This window comes from Suillus discolor (assembly GCF_016758755.1).
Source record: "Suillus discolor strain FC423 chromosome Unknown F5147scaffold_43, whole genome shotgun sequence".
Taxonomy (NCBI): Eukaryota; Fungi; Basidiomycota; class Agaricomycetes; order Boletales; family Suillaceae; genus Suillus; species Suillus discolor.
Genome location: NW_024541290.1, coordinates 244,746 through 258,006, shown reverse-complemented (window position 1 = coordinate 258,006; position 13,261 = coordinate 244,746). Strand labels below are relative to the sequence as shown.

At 46.9% G+C, this 13,261-nt stretch overlaps 6 protein-coding genes across 6 annotated transcripts; all 6 read right to left on the bottom strand.

The window, feature by feature from the left end:
* Window positions 1-335: 335 nt before the first annotated feature.
* F5147DRAFT_275265 (uncharacterized protein) lies at window positions 336-1,348 on the bottom strand. Its single transcript, XM_041428983.1, has 2 exons — window positions 845-1,348; window positions 336-792 (listed from the first exon to the last, which is right to left on the bottom strand). Exons 1-2 carry the CDS (start codon window positions 1,238-1,240, stop codon window positions 703-705), a joined length of 486 nt encoding a protein of 161 aa, XP_041290659.1. The 5' UTR covers window positions 1,241-1,348; the 3' UTR covers window positions 336-702.
* A 619-nt stretch (window positions 1,349-1,967) lies between these two features.
* Window positions 1,968-3,671, bottom strand: F5147DRAFT_654664 (uncharacterized protein; the record flags this gene model as incomplete). The annotated part of the gene is made up of 14 exons (XM_041433898.1): window positions 1,968-2,171; window positions 2,227-2,293; window positions 2,335-2,524; window positions 2,624-2,758; window positions 2,817-2,876; window positions 2,933-2,934; window positions 2,985-2,986; window positions 3,040-3,071; window positions 3,120-3,151; window positions 3,191-3,219; window positions 3,379-3,393; window positions 3,446-3,465; window positions 3,516-3,548; window positions 3,599-3,671. The coding sequence occupies 14 exons, from the start codon at window positions 3,669-3,671 to the stop codon at window positions 1,968-1,970; spliced, it is 894 nt and encodes a 297-aa protein (XP_041290658.1).
* Window positions 3,672-4,271: 600 nt separating this feature from the next.
* Window positions 4,272-5,189, bottom strand: F5147DRAFT_275206 (uncharacterized protein). Its single transcript, XM_041428982.1, has 2 exons — window positions 4,768-5,189; window positions 4,272-4,710 (listed from the first exon to the last, which is right to left on the bottom strand). Exons 1-2 carry the CDS (start codon window positions 4,979-4,981, stop codon window positions 4,457-4,459), a joined length of 468 nt encoding a protein of 155 aa, XP_041290657.1. The 5' UTR covers window positions 4,982-5,189; the 3' UTR covers window positions 4,272-4,456.
* Window positions 5,190-5,535: 346 nt separating this feature from the next.
* On the bottom strand, window positions 5,536-7,493 carry F5147DRAFT_275193 (uncharacterized protein). The gene is made up of 14 exons (XM_041428981.1): window positions 7,397-7,493; window positions 7,252-7,337; window positions 7,170-7,202; window positions 7,100-7,119; window positions 7,033-7,047; window positions 6,927-6,965; window positions 6,837-6,865; window positions 6,766-6,779; window positions 6,682-6,717; window positions 6,463-6,501; window positions 6,270-6,404; window positions 5,981-6,218; window positions 5,873-5,924; window positions 5,536-5,817 (listed from the first exon to the last, which is right to left on the bottom strand). Exons 2-14 carry the CDS (start codon window positions 7,322-7,324, stop codon window positions 5,614-5,616), a joined length of 927 nt encoding a protein of 308 aa, XP_041290656.1. The 5' UTR covers window positions 7,325-7,337; window positions 7,397-7,493; the 3' UTR covers window positions 5,536-5,613.
* Window positions 7,494-8,341: 848 nt separating this feature from the next.
* On the bottom strand, window positions 8,342-10,179 carry F5147DRAFT_638692 (uncharacterized protein). Its single transcript, XM_041432982.1, has 8 exons — window positions 9,972-10,179; window positions 9,729-9,919; window positions 9,644-9,675; window positions 9,469-9,588; window positions 9,258-9,417; window positions 8,861-9,200; window positions 8,591-8,809; window positions 8,342-8,531 (listed from the first exon to the last, which is right to left on the bottom strand). Exons 1-7 carry the CDS (start codon window positions 10,140-10,142, stop codon window positions 8,594-8,596), a joined length of 1,230 nt encoding a protein of 409 aa, XP_041290655.1. The 5' UTR covers window positions 10,143-10,179; the 3' UTR covers window positions 8,342-8,531; window positions 8,591-8,593.
* A 1,100-nt stretch (window positions 10,180-11,279) lies between these two features.
* On the bottom strand, window positions 11,280-12,823 carry F5147DRAFT_705371 (uncharacterized protein). Its single transcript, XM_041437942.1, has 3 exons — window positions 12,735-12,823; window positions 12,631-12,688; window positions 11,280-12,581 (listed from the first exon to the last, which is right to left on the bottom strand). Exon 3 carries the CDS (start codon window positions 12,458-12,460, stop codon window positions 11,567-11,569), a length of 894 nt encoding a protein of 297 aa, XP_041290654.1. The 5' UTR covers window positions 12,461-12,581; window positions 12,631-12,688; window positions 12,735-12,823; the 3' UTR covers window positions 11,280-11,566.
* Between the last annotated feature and the right edge of the window lie 438 nt (window positions 12,824-13,261).

The window sequence follows — 13,261 nt, the reverse complement described above, 5'->3', positions numbered from 1 at the left end:
GGTGATTCTAACCGATCGAGTATCCTCTGGGTGTTGACGACCGGCAACAAGGAGTGGCCCACCTTTGGGTGACTGCAAATTATCAGACACAACCAGCAGACAAATGGGTTATCAGGAGGAGGGTTGTGTGCTGAAACCACTGGCTTCAGGTTAGGAGGTTTTTGCTTTTGCCTGGAGTTGCCGATGAGCACGACATCGAGTGAGGTAACCTGTCCATGTCAGAGATCAAGGCGAGGCTAGTACGCAATGAACTCGATAGCGCAGGGCTGCCGCCCACTATGCATTCAGGTTTCGAACCCAACTTGAAAGTAGGCGTTTCTCGAGACAGGAACTCCGCAGACTTTCGTAGCAGCAGATGGTGTGCTCAAACCTAAATAAAGACTGGTTGCGAAGGGTATGTTGAAGTACTCACAAGTGGTACTACAGAAAATCTGCTATCAGTCAGAGCCTCGACGTTTCTATGTCAGGGTTGTCTGGATCAAACGCTTTTGCTGCGCTACTGATCATCCGCACTGTCCAGTAGCCACAGTGGCTTGAACTTCCGTCATACTCTGCAAATCAAAGCATAGACTAAAATCTCAGTCATTATATCCGCGTGCCCGAGACAGACCCTTCTTCGATTGTGGAATCTCGATTCCCTACTCCTTCCAGATCTCAATCTGGCGATCTTTTGCCACTTTGCCTGTCCGGCTCTCGTAGTCTTCAACAGACTCGGGTTTCTCGCCACGAGGCGTAACTCTGAGCGCAGGGCGAGTGAGGCCAGAAATCGAAAGTTGCGGTGTGAGTCACAATCTAGTATCTGCTCAAAACTTTACGCTCTTCGTCGAGTAGAAACAGCACTGACCCTGTCATCCCAGAACGCGACTGAATTCGGCTCCCATTGGAAACGCACGTGGAAGTCAACATTATCGGCGATCTGGTGGAACAAGAAATTGAGAATGGTGTCGGATTCGGGCTTGGGGACGCCGAGTATGCGAAGAGTAAAGCCAGGGTTGACATGAACGCTCTTCCAGCCAGTTGCTGGGTGGACACGAACGACAGGATGTACGCTTTCGACAGGTTCGCGACGGACGTGGAGGCCAGCTGCGCGATATCCATCCGCTTGCGTGACGGCGCTGTGCAGAGCTGTAAGACCCTCGAGGTATACCTGCATGCCTGGACTGAGGGAGGAATAAAGAGCATAACTGTACGTGATCATCAGGATGACTTCTTTAGAACATTCGAGTTCCATGAAGTTCATCTATGCAGGAAATGAGTGTCGGTTAATAAGTAGTTGCAGCAGAAGTCTGGCGGTAGGAAATGGCCTGTGGGATTTTACTGCAGAACCTGTTGAACAGAAACCATCAATAGTATTAGTGTCACTGAGAAGCGCGTGATTCTGCAATTCCAAACTTATTTGAACATAATTTACATGACGAAGTTCTGCACTTACTTGATTTAAAGTTCAACATTCTAGAAGTTCTAAAAAATGCGTTCGTCACGTCATAAAGTATTTGCATTGATACCGGAATATGGTACCATATGTGAGTCTATCGATAAAGCTTAAGATACAGACGGTGTTGCAGTACAGTTGATGCCGAACGTTGCCGAACTTGCCAGTGAGCGGAGTTTATAATAATGTAGTTGTACTATTCACATTTTCGTCACTCTGTCCATCAGAAACTGTTGGAGCCTTTGAATCAACTTTGAATGCAAGGCTGCCAATACACTGATTTTTCCAGGTCTTGTTGCTGCCAAAGCCATGCTCTGAATCTCTGAGTCAACAATGCCCCGGCGGCTGTCTTTGTCGTCATTGATCTGAGAAGATGACTTCATGAAGCGCGGGTGCTTGGTTCCAGCAGTAATACAACAATAAATAGCTTTGCCTAAATCTTTCAAATATACTTCGAAACACAATATGTTAAATAAATACCATAACGGATCCTACCAAATTTCTCCCCCCTGCAGACCACTCGGCAAGCATTTCCCTACACAGTACTGCCAGTTGATACATGTACACGTTCCTGGAAAACAATCGAATTCATGCTAGTTTCTGCGTCAGAGTATTCCACGAGTTTGGCGTTGTGTTCTCGAACGCTCAGGATGAGGCGTGGTCCCAGCACAAACGTCTGCACGATCAATAAAATTTCAAGAACGCCATAGAGTATCAGAACTCCAATAGAATCCGAATTCTACAGAAATGATGAGCAGTAGTTACACGCAGATGTCAGCAACAGGTCAGCTCACCGAGATTGTTGGAGAGAGAATAGCAAGCTGGAGGCAAGAGACACCAACAAAGCTAACATGTGCGGAACTTGAGCAGAAGATATAACCGCAATCACATTACAAGCTCACCTTGCAAAATAAAGAACGTGAGATTGTATCAGCACTCTGAAACAGTCCCTGATAGTCGATCCTTTCGATGGGCCGAGTCGTCGCAGCTCACGGAAGTGTTTCACAGCAATCCAGAGTGAAAGGCACAGTGCGAGGACCTCCCAAACAGTGTTGAGGATCCAAACAATCGAAATAAGAAGCTGGTCGTTCCCTTCAGATACATAACCGCACATATATGTGCCAGAGAGTATCGCCTCCTCTGGTGTGCGCCTAATGAGCCTTGACCTTCAAGTCAACAAGTAAAGCTTACCAATTACAGTATCGTTGAGTGATATTGCCGTGATCACTCCACAGGCGATGTTTACAGCCAGGAAGATAATAACAAGGAACATAAGCATCTTTCTAGATCCCTGATACATGGCATACAGCCGAGCAATCATGATGACTTGCATCGTGTGTCAGTCAGGTCAATATCACAGAGGTATTACAGCTGGGCAACTTACCGCCCAGCATGGCAGTCAAGGCCACATTTGTGCTACCCATTGCATAGTCCGTGACAGCGCCTAAAAACTCGCAATTAGCGAACGCCCTCGCACTAGTGTCAAAGACTCAGACTTACACCTATTGAGTTATTATGTTGAGCCCAGTTCAATGGTTGGAATCTCACTCACCCCTACATATGAGTGTATTGATTGGATGAGAATGAGATGGTTGCAGAATACTTACTGCATCTGTCAGCGATACCGATGGCATAGTTTCTATGTCTCACCAGTCAGAAAATGAAATACAGCGCATATGAGACATACCCAGAAGATTGACACTAGTTGTCAGAGATGAGCTATTAGTACAGTGCAAAGTTGTTGGTCTCGACACATACGCAGAAAACGGTATTCCAACATAGCGTATCTAGAACATTTTAGAGTCAGCACAAGTTGCCCACATGCTAAAGCACAACACGAGTACGAACAATCAAATACAACACAGTCATGAGAGACCAGCGTTGTCTCTGTCGCGAATTCATTGCATGCTCTTGTTTTCCTCCGATATGGGACTCTTGTCACTCACCCAGATGAGTTCAATCTATGACACCATTCTTAGCGAGTTGACTGCTCCGGCGATAACATAGACGTACCTCTTGTCCGAGTGTTAAGACTGGAAATATCATGAGAATATCAGCGATTTTCGAACGCTATCCTGCTTACCCCAATCGTATACCACCACGACACCCGCGGCAACTGCGAAACTGCATGTCAACGTGAGATCTAGACATCCTGGTGTGACAAACCTGCCCAATGGCTGTCAAAAATATTGAAATTGATTGTCGGCCACCAACTTGGATCATTTGAGACGTAGGTCATGTTCGAGGGATGTATGTGGGCGAGTGGGGAAGGTTAGTGGTGTATAACGACAGCGTTCGTGCTAGATATACCACCGTTTCGCATTTTCGTCGCCAAAATCAACATAATGGAGATGTACATTTGATCCCGCCCCAAGACCCTCAATTGATCGGGTGAAACGGTTCGAAATCAAACAAAAAGAAGCCCTGGATTTGCCCTGGATAATCAAAGTAGAATTTGATTTACAAACCAGTATTACGTACGCATGCGACTACTTGGACACCAAAACAATTCCAGTGGTCAGTAACATGACAAACTTATTTCCAATGCCATATTGTCGAGGTGTTCTGTATGAAACCATGTGGCCATCGATCTAACCGTGATGTGATCGCAATGAGGATCTGTGTTCTCTTAGCTTCGCTGGCCAAGCTCGAGACTTGCTATCAGCTCCCCTGATTGCTTTCTGTAACAGGGTCGCATTCTGTCATACGGCAAAAGTCAGAGAAGAAACACAACAGCTCACCATATTTGGTGGATCCGATCGTGCGCTTGATGCGACAGTGATTCATTACACTGGCGGATACATCGTGACTCATACTGTGTGATTGATACCTGCTAAATATAATACGCCATACATGTCAGGTCGAAAGAGAAATCGCACATGTGAGACGAGAAGCCTGTAACAGGCCAAAAAGCCCGATTTCTGATTGTACAGCCTCGGTCGGTGGCCATTGTATTTCAGTGATGTTTTGCAGTGCCGACTTGAGCAGGAACCGGTAAAGGTTGCGAGCGAGAAGCGAGGTCCATCAGATGAGCAAAGAACGCCATTGTCTGACCTTCATCATGCTCAGCAAATTCATGGGCAGACTACGAAAGTCGCATCCATAGTCGGATGCTTGCACATGCATCGCCATCGTACAGACACATCGTCGCTTTAGAATCCTTATTCCACCTGCACAGAGTGCCAAAGATACAAATACAAAACAGTCACATGTCGTGACATGCAGATAGCACCACATCTTCACGCGATGAAGCGCACGGTAACCATCCCATCCTCTATCTTCGCATGGAAATACTCAGCCTGGACGATGCAATCGTTATAACCTAGAAGACTTGCCATAAAAATGTTGTTGCACCGTACATCCACCCTTTTTGTGGTTCTCCAAGCGCTTCAAATGCACAGACATTGTTAGGTGTTTCCCATGGGGTTTTATGTTGATATTTTGTCGTTTGAGAAGCTCGACTGTTGCAGTGGCTGTCTTGGCCCTGGAATTCCAGTGTCGGTCCATCCTGTGTTGGGGCAGATCAGTGACATCGAGTGTTGGACACATGAATCTACGATATACTTACCCGTGCCAATACCAAAGCACAGCGATGAATCAATGCTCACAATGATGAATAAATAATACCGTCAAGTGTTTCCATTCGCGCACCAGACATAATATGAAAGAGGTGCACGCGAGGTCTCAGATCTCGACTCGCAGCCAAATGTTGAAGTTTATGACAAGAGTACTTACTAGTGTCACGACGCTGTTGATGCCGAACATTGCCGAACGTGCCAGTGAGCGGAGTTTATGTAGTTGTACTATTAGAATTCCCATTTTCGTCACTCTGTAAATCAGACACTGTTGGAGCCTTTGCTTTTTTGAATGCTGACTATGTAGTAAGGCTGCCAATACGCTGTTTTTTTCCAGGTCTTGCTCGACTTTGTGGAATGCGTCGGACTGTGAGCCTCACGGCAGCAAACTTCATCAATTATCTCACTCACCAGTGTATTTGTCGTCATTCTGAGAGGATGACTTTGTGAAGCGCGGGTGCTTCGTTCCAGTAGTGATACAACAATAAATAGCTTTACAATTGCCTAGATCTTTCAAATATACTTCGAAACACAATATGTTAAATAAATACCATAACGGATCCTACCAAATTTCTCCTCCCTGCAGACCACTCAGCAAGCATTTCCCTACACAGTATTGCTAGTCGATACATGTACACGTTCCTGGAAAACAATCGAATTCATGCTAGTTTCTGCGTCAGAGTCTTCCACGAGTTTGGCGTTGTATTCTCGAACGCTCAGGATGAGGCGTGGTCCCAGCACAAACATCTGCACGACCAATAAAATTTGAACAGTACCACCGAGTATCGAAACTCCAATAGAATTAGAATTCTATAGAACTAATGAGCGGTGGTTACACGCAGATGTTGGCGACAGATCGGCGCACCGCGATTTCTGGAGAAAGATCAGCAAGCTGGAGGCAAGAGACACTAACAAAGCTAACATATGCGGAACTTGAGCAAAAAATATAACCGCATTCACATCACGAGCTTACCTTGCAAAATAAAGAACGTGAGATTGTATCAGCACTCTGAAACAGTCCCCGATGGTCGATCCTGTCGATGGGTCGAGTCGTCGCAGCTCACGGAAGTGTTTCACAGCAACCCAGACTGAAAGGCACAGTGCGAGGACCTCCCAAACAGTGTTGAGGATCCAAACAATCGAAATAAGAAGCTGGTCGTTCCCTTCAGATACATAACCGCACATATATGTGCCAGAGAATATCAGCTCCTCTGGTGTTTGTCCAATGAGCTGTGTTCATCAAGTCAACAAGTAAAACTTACCTGCTACAGCATCGTTGAGTCCTATCGCCGTGATTACTACGCAGGCGATGTTTACAGCCAGGAAGATAATAATAAGGAACATGAGCATCTTTCTAGATCCCTGATACATGGCATACAACCGAGCAATCATGATGACTTGCATCGTGTGTCAGTCAGGTCAATATCACAGAGGTATTGCACCTGGGTAACTTACCGCCCAACATGGCAGTCAACGCCACATTTGTGCCATTCACTGCATAGTCCGTGATAGTGCCTAAAAACTCGCAATTAGTGAACGTCCTCGCACTAGTATCAAAGACTCCGACTTACACCTATTGAGTCATTATGTTGAGCCAAGTTCAATGGTCGGAATCTCACTCACCCCTACATATGAGTGTATTGATTGGATAGGAATGAGATAGTTGCAGAATACTTACTGCATCTGTCAGCGATACCGATCGCATAGTTTCTGTGTCTCGCCGGTCAGAGAATTGAATTCAGCGCATATGAGACATACGCAGAAGATTGACACTAGTTGTCAGAGATGAGCTATTAGCACAAGGCAAAGTTGTTGATCTCGATACATACACAGAATACGGTATTCCAATATAGCGTATCTAGAACATTTTGGAGTCAGCACAAGTTGCCCACACGCTAAATCACAACACGAGTACGAACAATTAAATACAATATAGTCATGAGAGACCAGCGTTGTCTCTGTCGCGGATTCGTTGAATGGTCTTGTTTTCTTCCGATATGGGACTCTTGTCAAGTTGTCACTCACCCAGATGAGTTCAATCTATGACACCATTCTCAGTGAGCTGGCTGCTCCGGCGATAATATCGACGTACCTCTTGTCCGAGTGTTAAGACTGGAAATATCATGAAAATATTAGTGAATTTCGAACACTGTCCTGCTCACCCCAATCATATACCACCACGACGCCGGCGGCAACTGTGAAACGCAAGTCAACTTTAGATTTGGACATCTTGATGCGACAAACCTGCCCAATAGCTGACAAAAATATCCAAATTGATATACAACCACCAACTGGGATCATTTGAGATGAAGGTCATGTTCGAGGGATGGCTGAACGAGTGGGGAATATCAGTGGTGTATGACGATAGCGTTCGTGCTAGATATACTACCATTTGGCCGTCGTATCACCAAAATCAGCATGATGGTGGCGGATATTTGATTGCGCCTCAAGACCCTTAACAACCTAAGTGCAAAATGAAGCAAAAAGCATGTGGAATCCCCTGATCGGATCAGAGTAAGATTTCATTTCCGAACCAGTGTTACCCACGTGACTACTTCAACTTCATCAGGAAAGTTCCAGTCATCGGTGATCTCGACAACTTATAATTTTCACTAGCACTATGTACTACCCCGTGCATCTGCAGAGCATTTTACACACTACGGTTTGTTATGTTGGTGTAGCGTAATTCTCGTCAATGCCATCTTTTCATTTTTCATTACGCTCTATGCAATGGATTGATCAATGGCTTGGCTTCCCGATAAGTAAATTCGTGATAGACGGTCCTGTCCCGCCACATCTTGAACCGGGGAGCATTTTATATAACCAGAAAACCTGTAGAATCGATCCAAAACTTACGACTTTGTGGGAGTCCACACGCGTTGTCCTCACTTTCCTCAACGCTTAGCAAGTAAAAATGAATGAGGAACGAACATGAAACTGTAAATAAGTGTTTGAGTTGGTGGTTCTAACCGATCGAGCGTGCTCCGGGTAGAAAGCGTTGACGACGAGCAACAAGGAGTGGCCAACCTTCAGGTGACTGTAAATCATCAGACACGACAGGCAGACAAATGGGTGATTAGGGAGGGTTGTGTACTGGAACCACTGGCTTCAGTTTCGGAGATTTTGCTTTTGCCAGGAGTGGTTACCGATGAGCACGACGTCACGATTCACGAGAGACAACTAAGCAATCACGACGTCGACAAGCCTCAACTATGGTCACCTGGAAAAGATAAAGGTGAACTTAGTACACACTAAACTCGATGGCATAGGGATGCCGCCCGTTATGCCCTCAGGTTTTCGTTTTCGAACCCAACTTGAAAGTGGGCGTTTCTCGAGACAGGAACTCCGTAGACTTTCGTAGCAGTAGATGGTGTGCTCAAACCTAAATAAAGACTGGTTGCGAAGGGTATGTTGAAGTACTCACAAGTGGTACTACAGAAAATCTGCTATCAGTCAGAGCCTCGACGTTTCTATGTCAGGGTTGTCTGGATCAAACGCTTTTGTTGCGCTACTGATCACCCGCTCTGTCAGCCACAATGGCTTGAACCTCTGTCATACTCTGCAAATCAAAGCATAGACTAACATCTCAGTCATTATATCCGCGTGCCCGAGACAGGCCCTTCTTCGACTGTGGAATCTCAACTCCCTGCTCCTTCCAGATCTCAATCTGGCGATCTTTTGCCACTTTGCCTGTCCGGCTCTCGTAGTCTTCAACAGACTCGGGTTTCTCGCCACGAGGCGTAACTCTGAGCGCATGGCGAGTGTGAGGCCAGAAATCGAAAGTTGCGGTGTGAGTCACAACCTAGTATCTGGTCAAACTTTACGCTCTTCGTCGAGTAGAAACAGCACCGACCCTGTTATCCCAGAACGCGACTGAATTCGGCTCCCAGTGGAAGCGCACGTGGAAGTCAACATTATCGGCAATCTGGTGGAACAAGAAATTGAGAATAGTGTCGGATTCGGGTTTGGGGACGCCGAGTATGCGAAGAGTAAAGCCAGGGTTGACATAAACACTCTTCCAGCCAGTTACTGGGTGGACACGAACGACAGGATGTACGCTTTCAACAGGTTCGCGACGGACGTGGAGGCCAGCTGCGCGATATCCATCCGCTTGTGGGACAGCGCTGTGTAGAGCTGTAAGACCTTCGAGGTATACCTGCATGCCAGGACTAAGGGAGGAATAAAGAGCATAACTGTATGGGATCATCAGGATGACTTCTTTGCACGACGGACCATCCTTTTCTACTTACCCAGAGCTCCAGAGCGTGTCACCGCCATACTCGGGACCAGTGATCACCTTCAAAGACGTGGCACTCGGCGGTTGGACCTCATATGTCACATCGCTGTGCCAAAGCTCGATCTTCGAAAACCCGCTAGCATCAGGACGTTGTGCAGCGTCATTGTAAACGACTGAAGGATGAAATTAATAGTCACACAGTTTTTTTGAACAATCCAACTCACCATGGACCTCCTCAAGTCCTGGTTCTCGAGGGATGGGGGTCGATGCATGCTTGTGAAGGGGTCCAAAGTATCTACCAACGTCGAGCTGCTCATGGATACTGAGCTCCTGGTCTCGGAAAACTACGCGAGGGATGTGTTAGTTCACCAAGTGGGAGACCTATTTAGGTTCACTCACAAACAACGCCTCTCTCCGCAACAAGAAGGGCACTAGCAAGATAAACTCATTAAAATATAGTTGCAATCAAGGATGTGGTACCCACAGTTCGTCCTTTTGTGGATTCGTTAGCTGGCGGAGGTCAATACCAACGAGTTCTGTGCCAATGGTGGGTGTGAGGTGTTTCACTTTCTGTGCAGCACTGAAGAGAGCTGTCTTGCTTGGGTCTGCAAAGTGGCCGCGGTCGGTGACCTCGATGTCTGTGAGCGGTTCCCACTCCACAACGGGGAATTGGGGCTTGGTGAAGCATCAGTCTTTGCCTGTGAGATTGAAATCCAACGTCACTCACCTTGTACTTGGCATATTGGTAGTCGTCGTTCTCGGTCTCCACAGTGGGCGAGAAGAAGGGATTGAATAACTGAGTCTCCTCTGTTGGCTTATTGGCCTGAGCTTTCTTCAACTCTGCAGCACTGCCGATAGTTGCATTGCCGCTTTCCTCGCTGATAGCTACCGGTGCCATGCTGTGGTGATTTAGAAGGGAAGAATCTCGTGTTAGCTTCTGCATTGTACATTTCTCCTACTTTATACTAGAGCAAAGAGATCATGCGACCATTCCCGGAAACTCAATGCGGAATGTGGTGCCAGTCGAAGGCCTTATTGCGCAACCACATCACTCACTTGCCATTTTGGATATGATACAATCAAAGTAGGTATTTTGAGCCACATTATGACGATCGGTGCCTCTCTGCATTCTTCGACGGACGACCCGGTTCTAGAGGGGCCTTCGGCTGTATGGCAACGCGTCCATCGCGATAATCAAGGCAATTGTAGATTTCCGTAGTCTTGCAGTGAGTTGCGACACTTAATATTACGATTACGATAACTCTTGCAGTCACCTGTTAGGGCTTTGTATTAAATTTAGCAAAAGAAGGACGTACAAGCAGCCACACCTCAAATGTCCATTTCGTGGCGGTCCGGTTTGAGCGTCAAGTACAACACAGCACCTATGCGGCGCCCGTTGCAGCACAGCAAGTGATCGGGTATAAATATCGATAGGAGCATGCAGTTCTAGGCTAAACAATTATATCCAACGTCATGTCCAAACGATTACGAGCTTGGTTCGGAGACTAGGAATTCGACCAGGCATGCATCAAGCATGTGCATGAAGTCTGCGTCCGCCCACGCGCGTGTCAGGGCTAGATTATGCCGCTCAATGATGCAGCCCATACGAAGATGTGAGTACTCACAAAGCAACTTGGTTCCATCTCCGCCCGATGCTCTGATGAGCTCCTTCTCGCCACCCGGGTGATATGGAGGTAGGGTGTGATATTATAAACATTTCTATTGATCGCTGTCCAAGCATCCTCCTTTTTGTTGTGTGACTTGAACACAGATGGTGGGATGCGCATCGATGCATCGACTTGCTTGTGTGCAAGTCTGGCCAGATGCGTTGAGATTTCCCCAATCGACAGGATCAAATCCAGGCGCTAAAGTCACTTTATCCCGTCTGGAAGGTCGTCATAGGTGGTACCGGTTGAGTTGTGGTCATAGGTGCAAGAAGAAATCCGCGTTTCGAAAATGAAATCATCTTTGGTGGATTTGAGATGGATTTCGACTGGTCAAGCGGTAATATGAGTCGGACTTTCAAACATGCATAACTGTTGTTTTCGTTGTTCAAGTCCAAGTCTCCAATGTGAACACCATTGACCTTCTTGTGGACTTTCGCGACAAGGTGTTTGATGGACTTTTGAGTTGACTGCTTGGATTTTGACATTTTGCAAAGTGGAAAAGAGCTACACTGCCAGTAAACAAGAGTAGTACCCTAAATCATGGTAAACTGTTCAAACGCGCATCTGGTTTGAATAGTCTACCATGATTTAGGGCATGTCGGCATGACAAACACAAAGGCATTGCCGCATAACTCGACATCTAGCGGGCGTTTATCTACTTGACGACATACTTATAATACGAAATTAAATCTTCAACACAAGGCCAGGATCCACCTTCGACACGAAGCACGCGCAAATTGGGAAGCGTGAGTGCATTGAACAGGCGAACCAATATTGGTGCTGGATGAAAGAGAACGCGTACGATGACTTGGATGGAGAGTAATTGAATGCTGGAGTGGGTGAGCGGCTCGCAAGGCAGGCCGCCGTCGACGAGCATCTCAATTTTTAACGAGGAAAGGGTGGGGAATGTTTGGAGTAAGTTTATGATGTTGGCTGGGGAGCTCGTAAAGAGGTCGACGTTTGTCAAGTTGAGGTGAGATAGGCACTTAATGCCGTGGCAATCCAGCGTGTTAAGATTCAGACTGCGCAGAGTGAAGAGTCGCGAGATGGATGTCAAGATAGGTGATAGTGTATCACGATCTTTAAAACCGCAATATATGACGACTTGAAGCTCCTGAAGTGCCGGGAGGTCATTTAGTAAGATTTCGGGTGTGACAGCCCTGTCAAACGTGACTTTGAGAGAGAGGATCTGAGAGATGTAAGGTTGCAAAAGGTTTCGTAGGTCGGTGGTGTCATTTTCGATGCACATGATTTCTAAGGAGAGGGGGCATCCTTGTGTGCGCTTGAGCCACAAGTCATAGCCGAAGACTGCCTGTCGCCAGTTCCTACTATCAGCATGGTCGATATTCATGGACAGTCTGCACCACAAGGAGGGCATGTCCGCCGCGACCTCTCTCCAGCGTCGGCATATTCTGGTGAGCAACAGAGGAGGTGATTCTGAGTTGGGCGATGTGCAGTCGGTTTGGGGAAGACAGTGGATAAAAATATGACATAGGACTTCGGTTGGCAAGCGGCACAGATCGAATACAAGCTCCTCGTGCAGGTTCATTCTGGCGACCTTCTTCTGTGTCAGCTTCTGGCGAAGATACTTCGTACTCCTAGTGACGGATCTGATAGGGCGTGCTTCAACTATGAGCTCGAAGTGAAACTGATCGGCGTTCAATGGAAATCTGGCCACCGTCAACATGATTCATCATATGGGAATGAATGCACAGTTACCTGTACCCAGCTGAAGCTAACAGGGCGCGATGTGTTGCGACGTATGATGTGCACGAGCCTAAGGGTACTTGTTGGTCCGAGTCAGAGAGCTCAGAGGGGCGTACTATTTATTTTGGTCGTAACCCGGCGTGACGCGCATGTGACGTGCCACTGAAGCACTCGCCCGCCAGAATATATTCTTCATTCGACTCCCAGTCTCGGATGCAAGTTGCACGGGTTCATGACCGTTCCTTCGTTATTTTATTCATCGTAGGGACACATACCACTAGCTACACTGACATCGGCCAATGATTATTTTCTTTGGCCTCCCTCTCCGGACCCTCTGCAAAGTATGTCGACGTTTAATGGACACATATTCTTCAGCCGGGAGCGAAGAACAACGTTTTCATGGGTGCAATTTCTCTAGCCAGTAGCGAGGGAGCGACAATTCGTCTGCAAACTCCGAAGATGTGGTATCAGAGTTGTCGTTGGATAAAGGGCATCACTCAAGAGACCTATTGAAAGAGCAGATAATATTTCCGTTGAGTAGTGATTCTGTGGTTGTGCTGTGACGGACAGTTGAAGTACTGACGCGTAGGGAGCTTGATGTGGCATGTGGGAGTGACACGACACTAAAGTACTGACAAGGCGT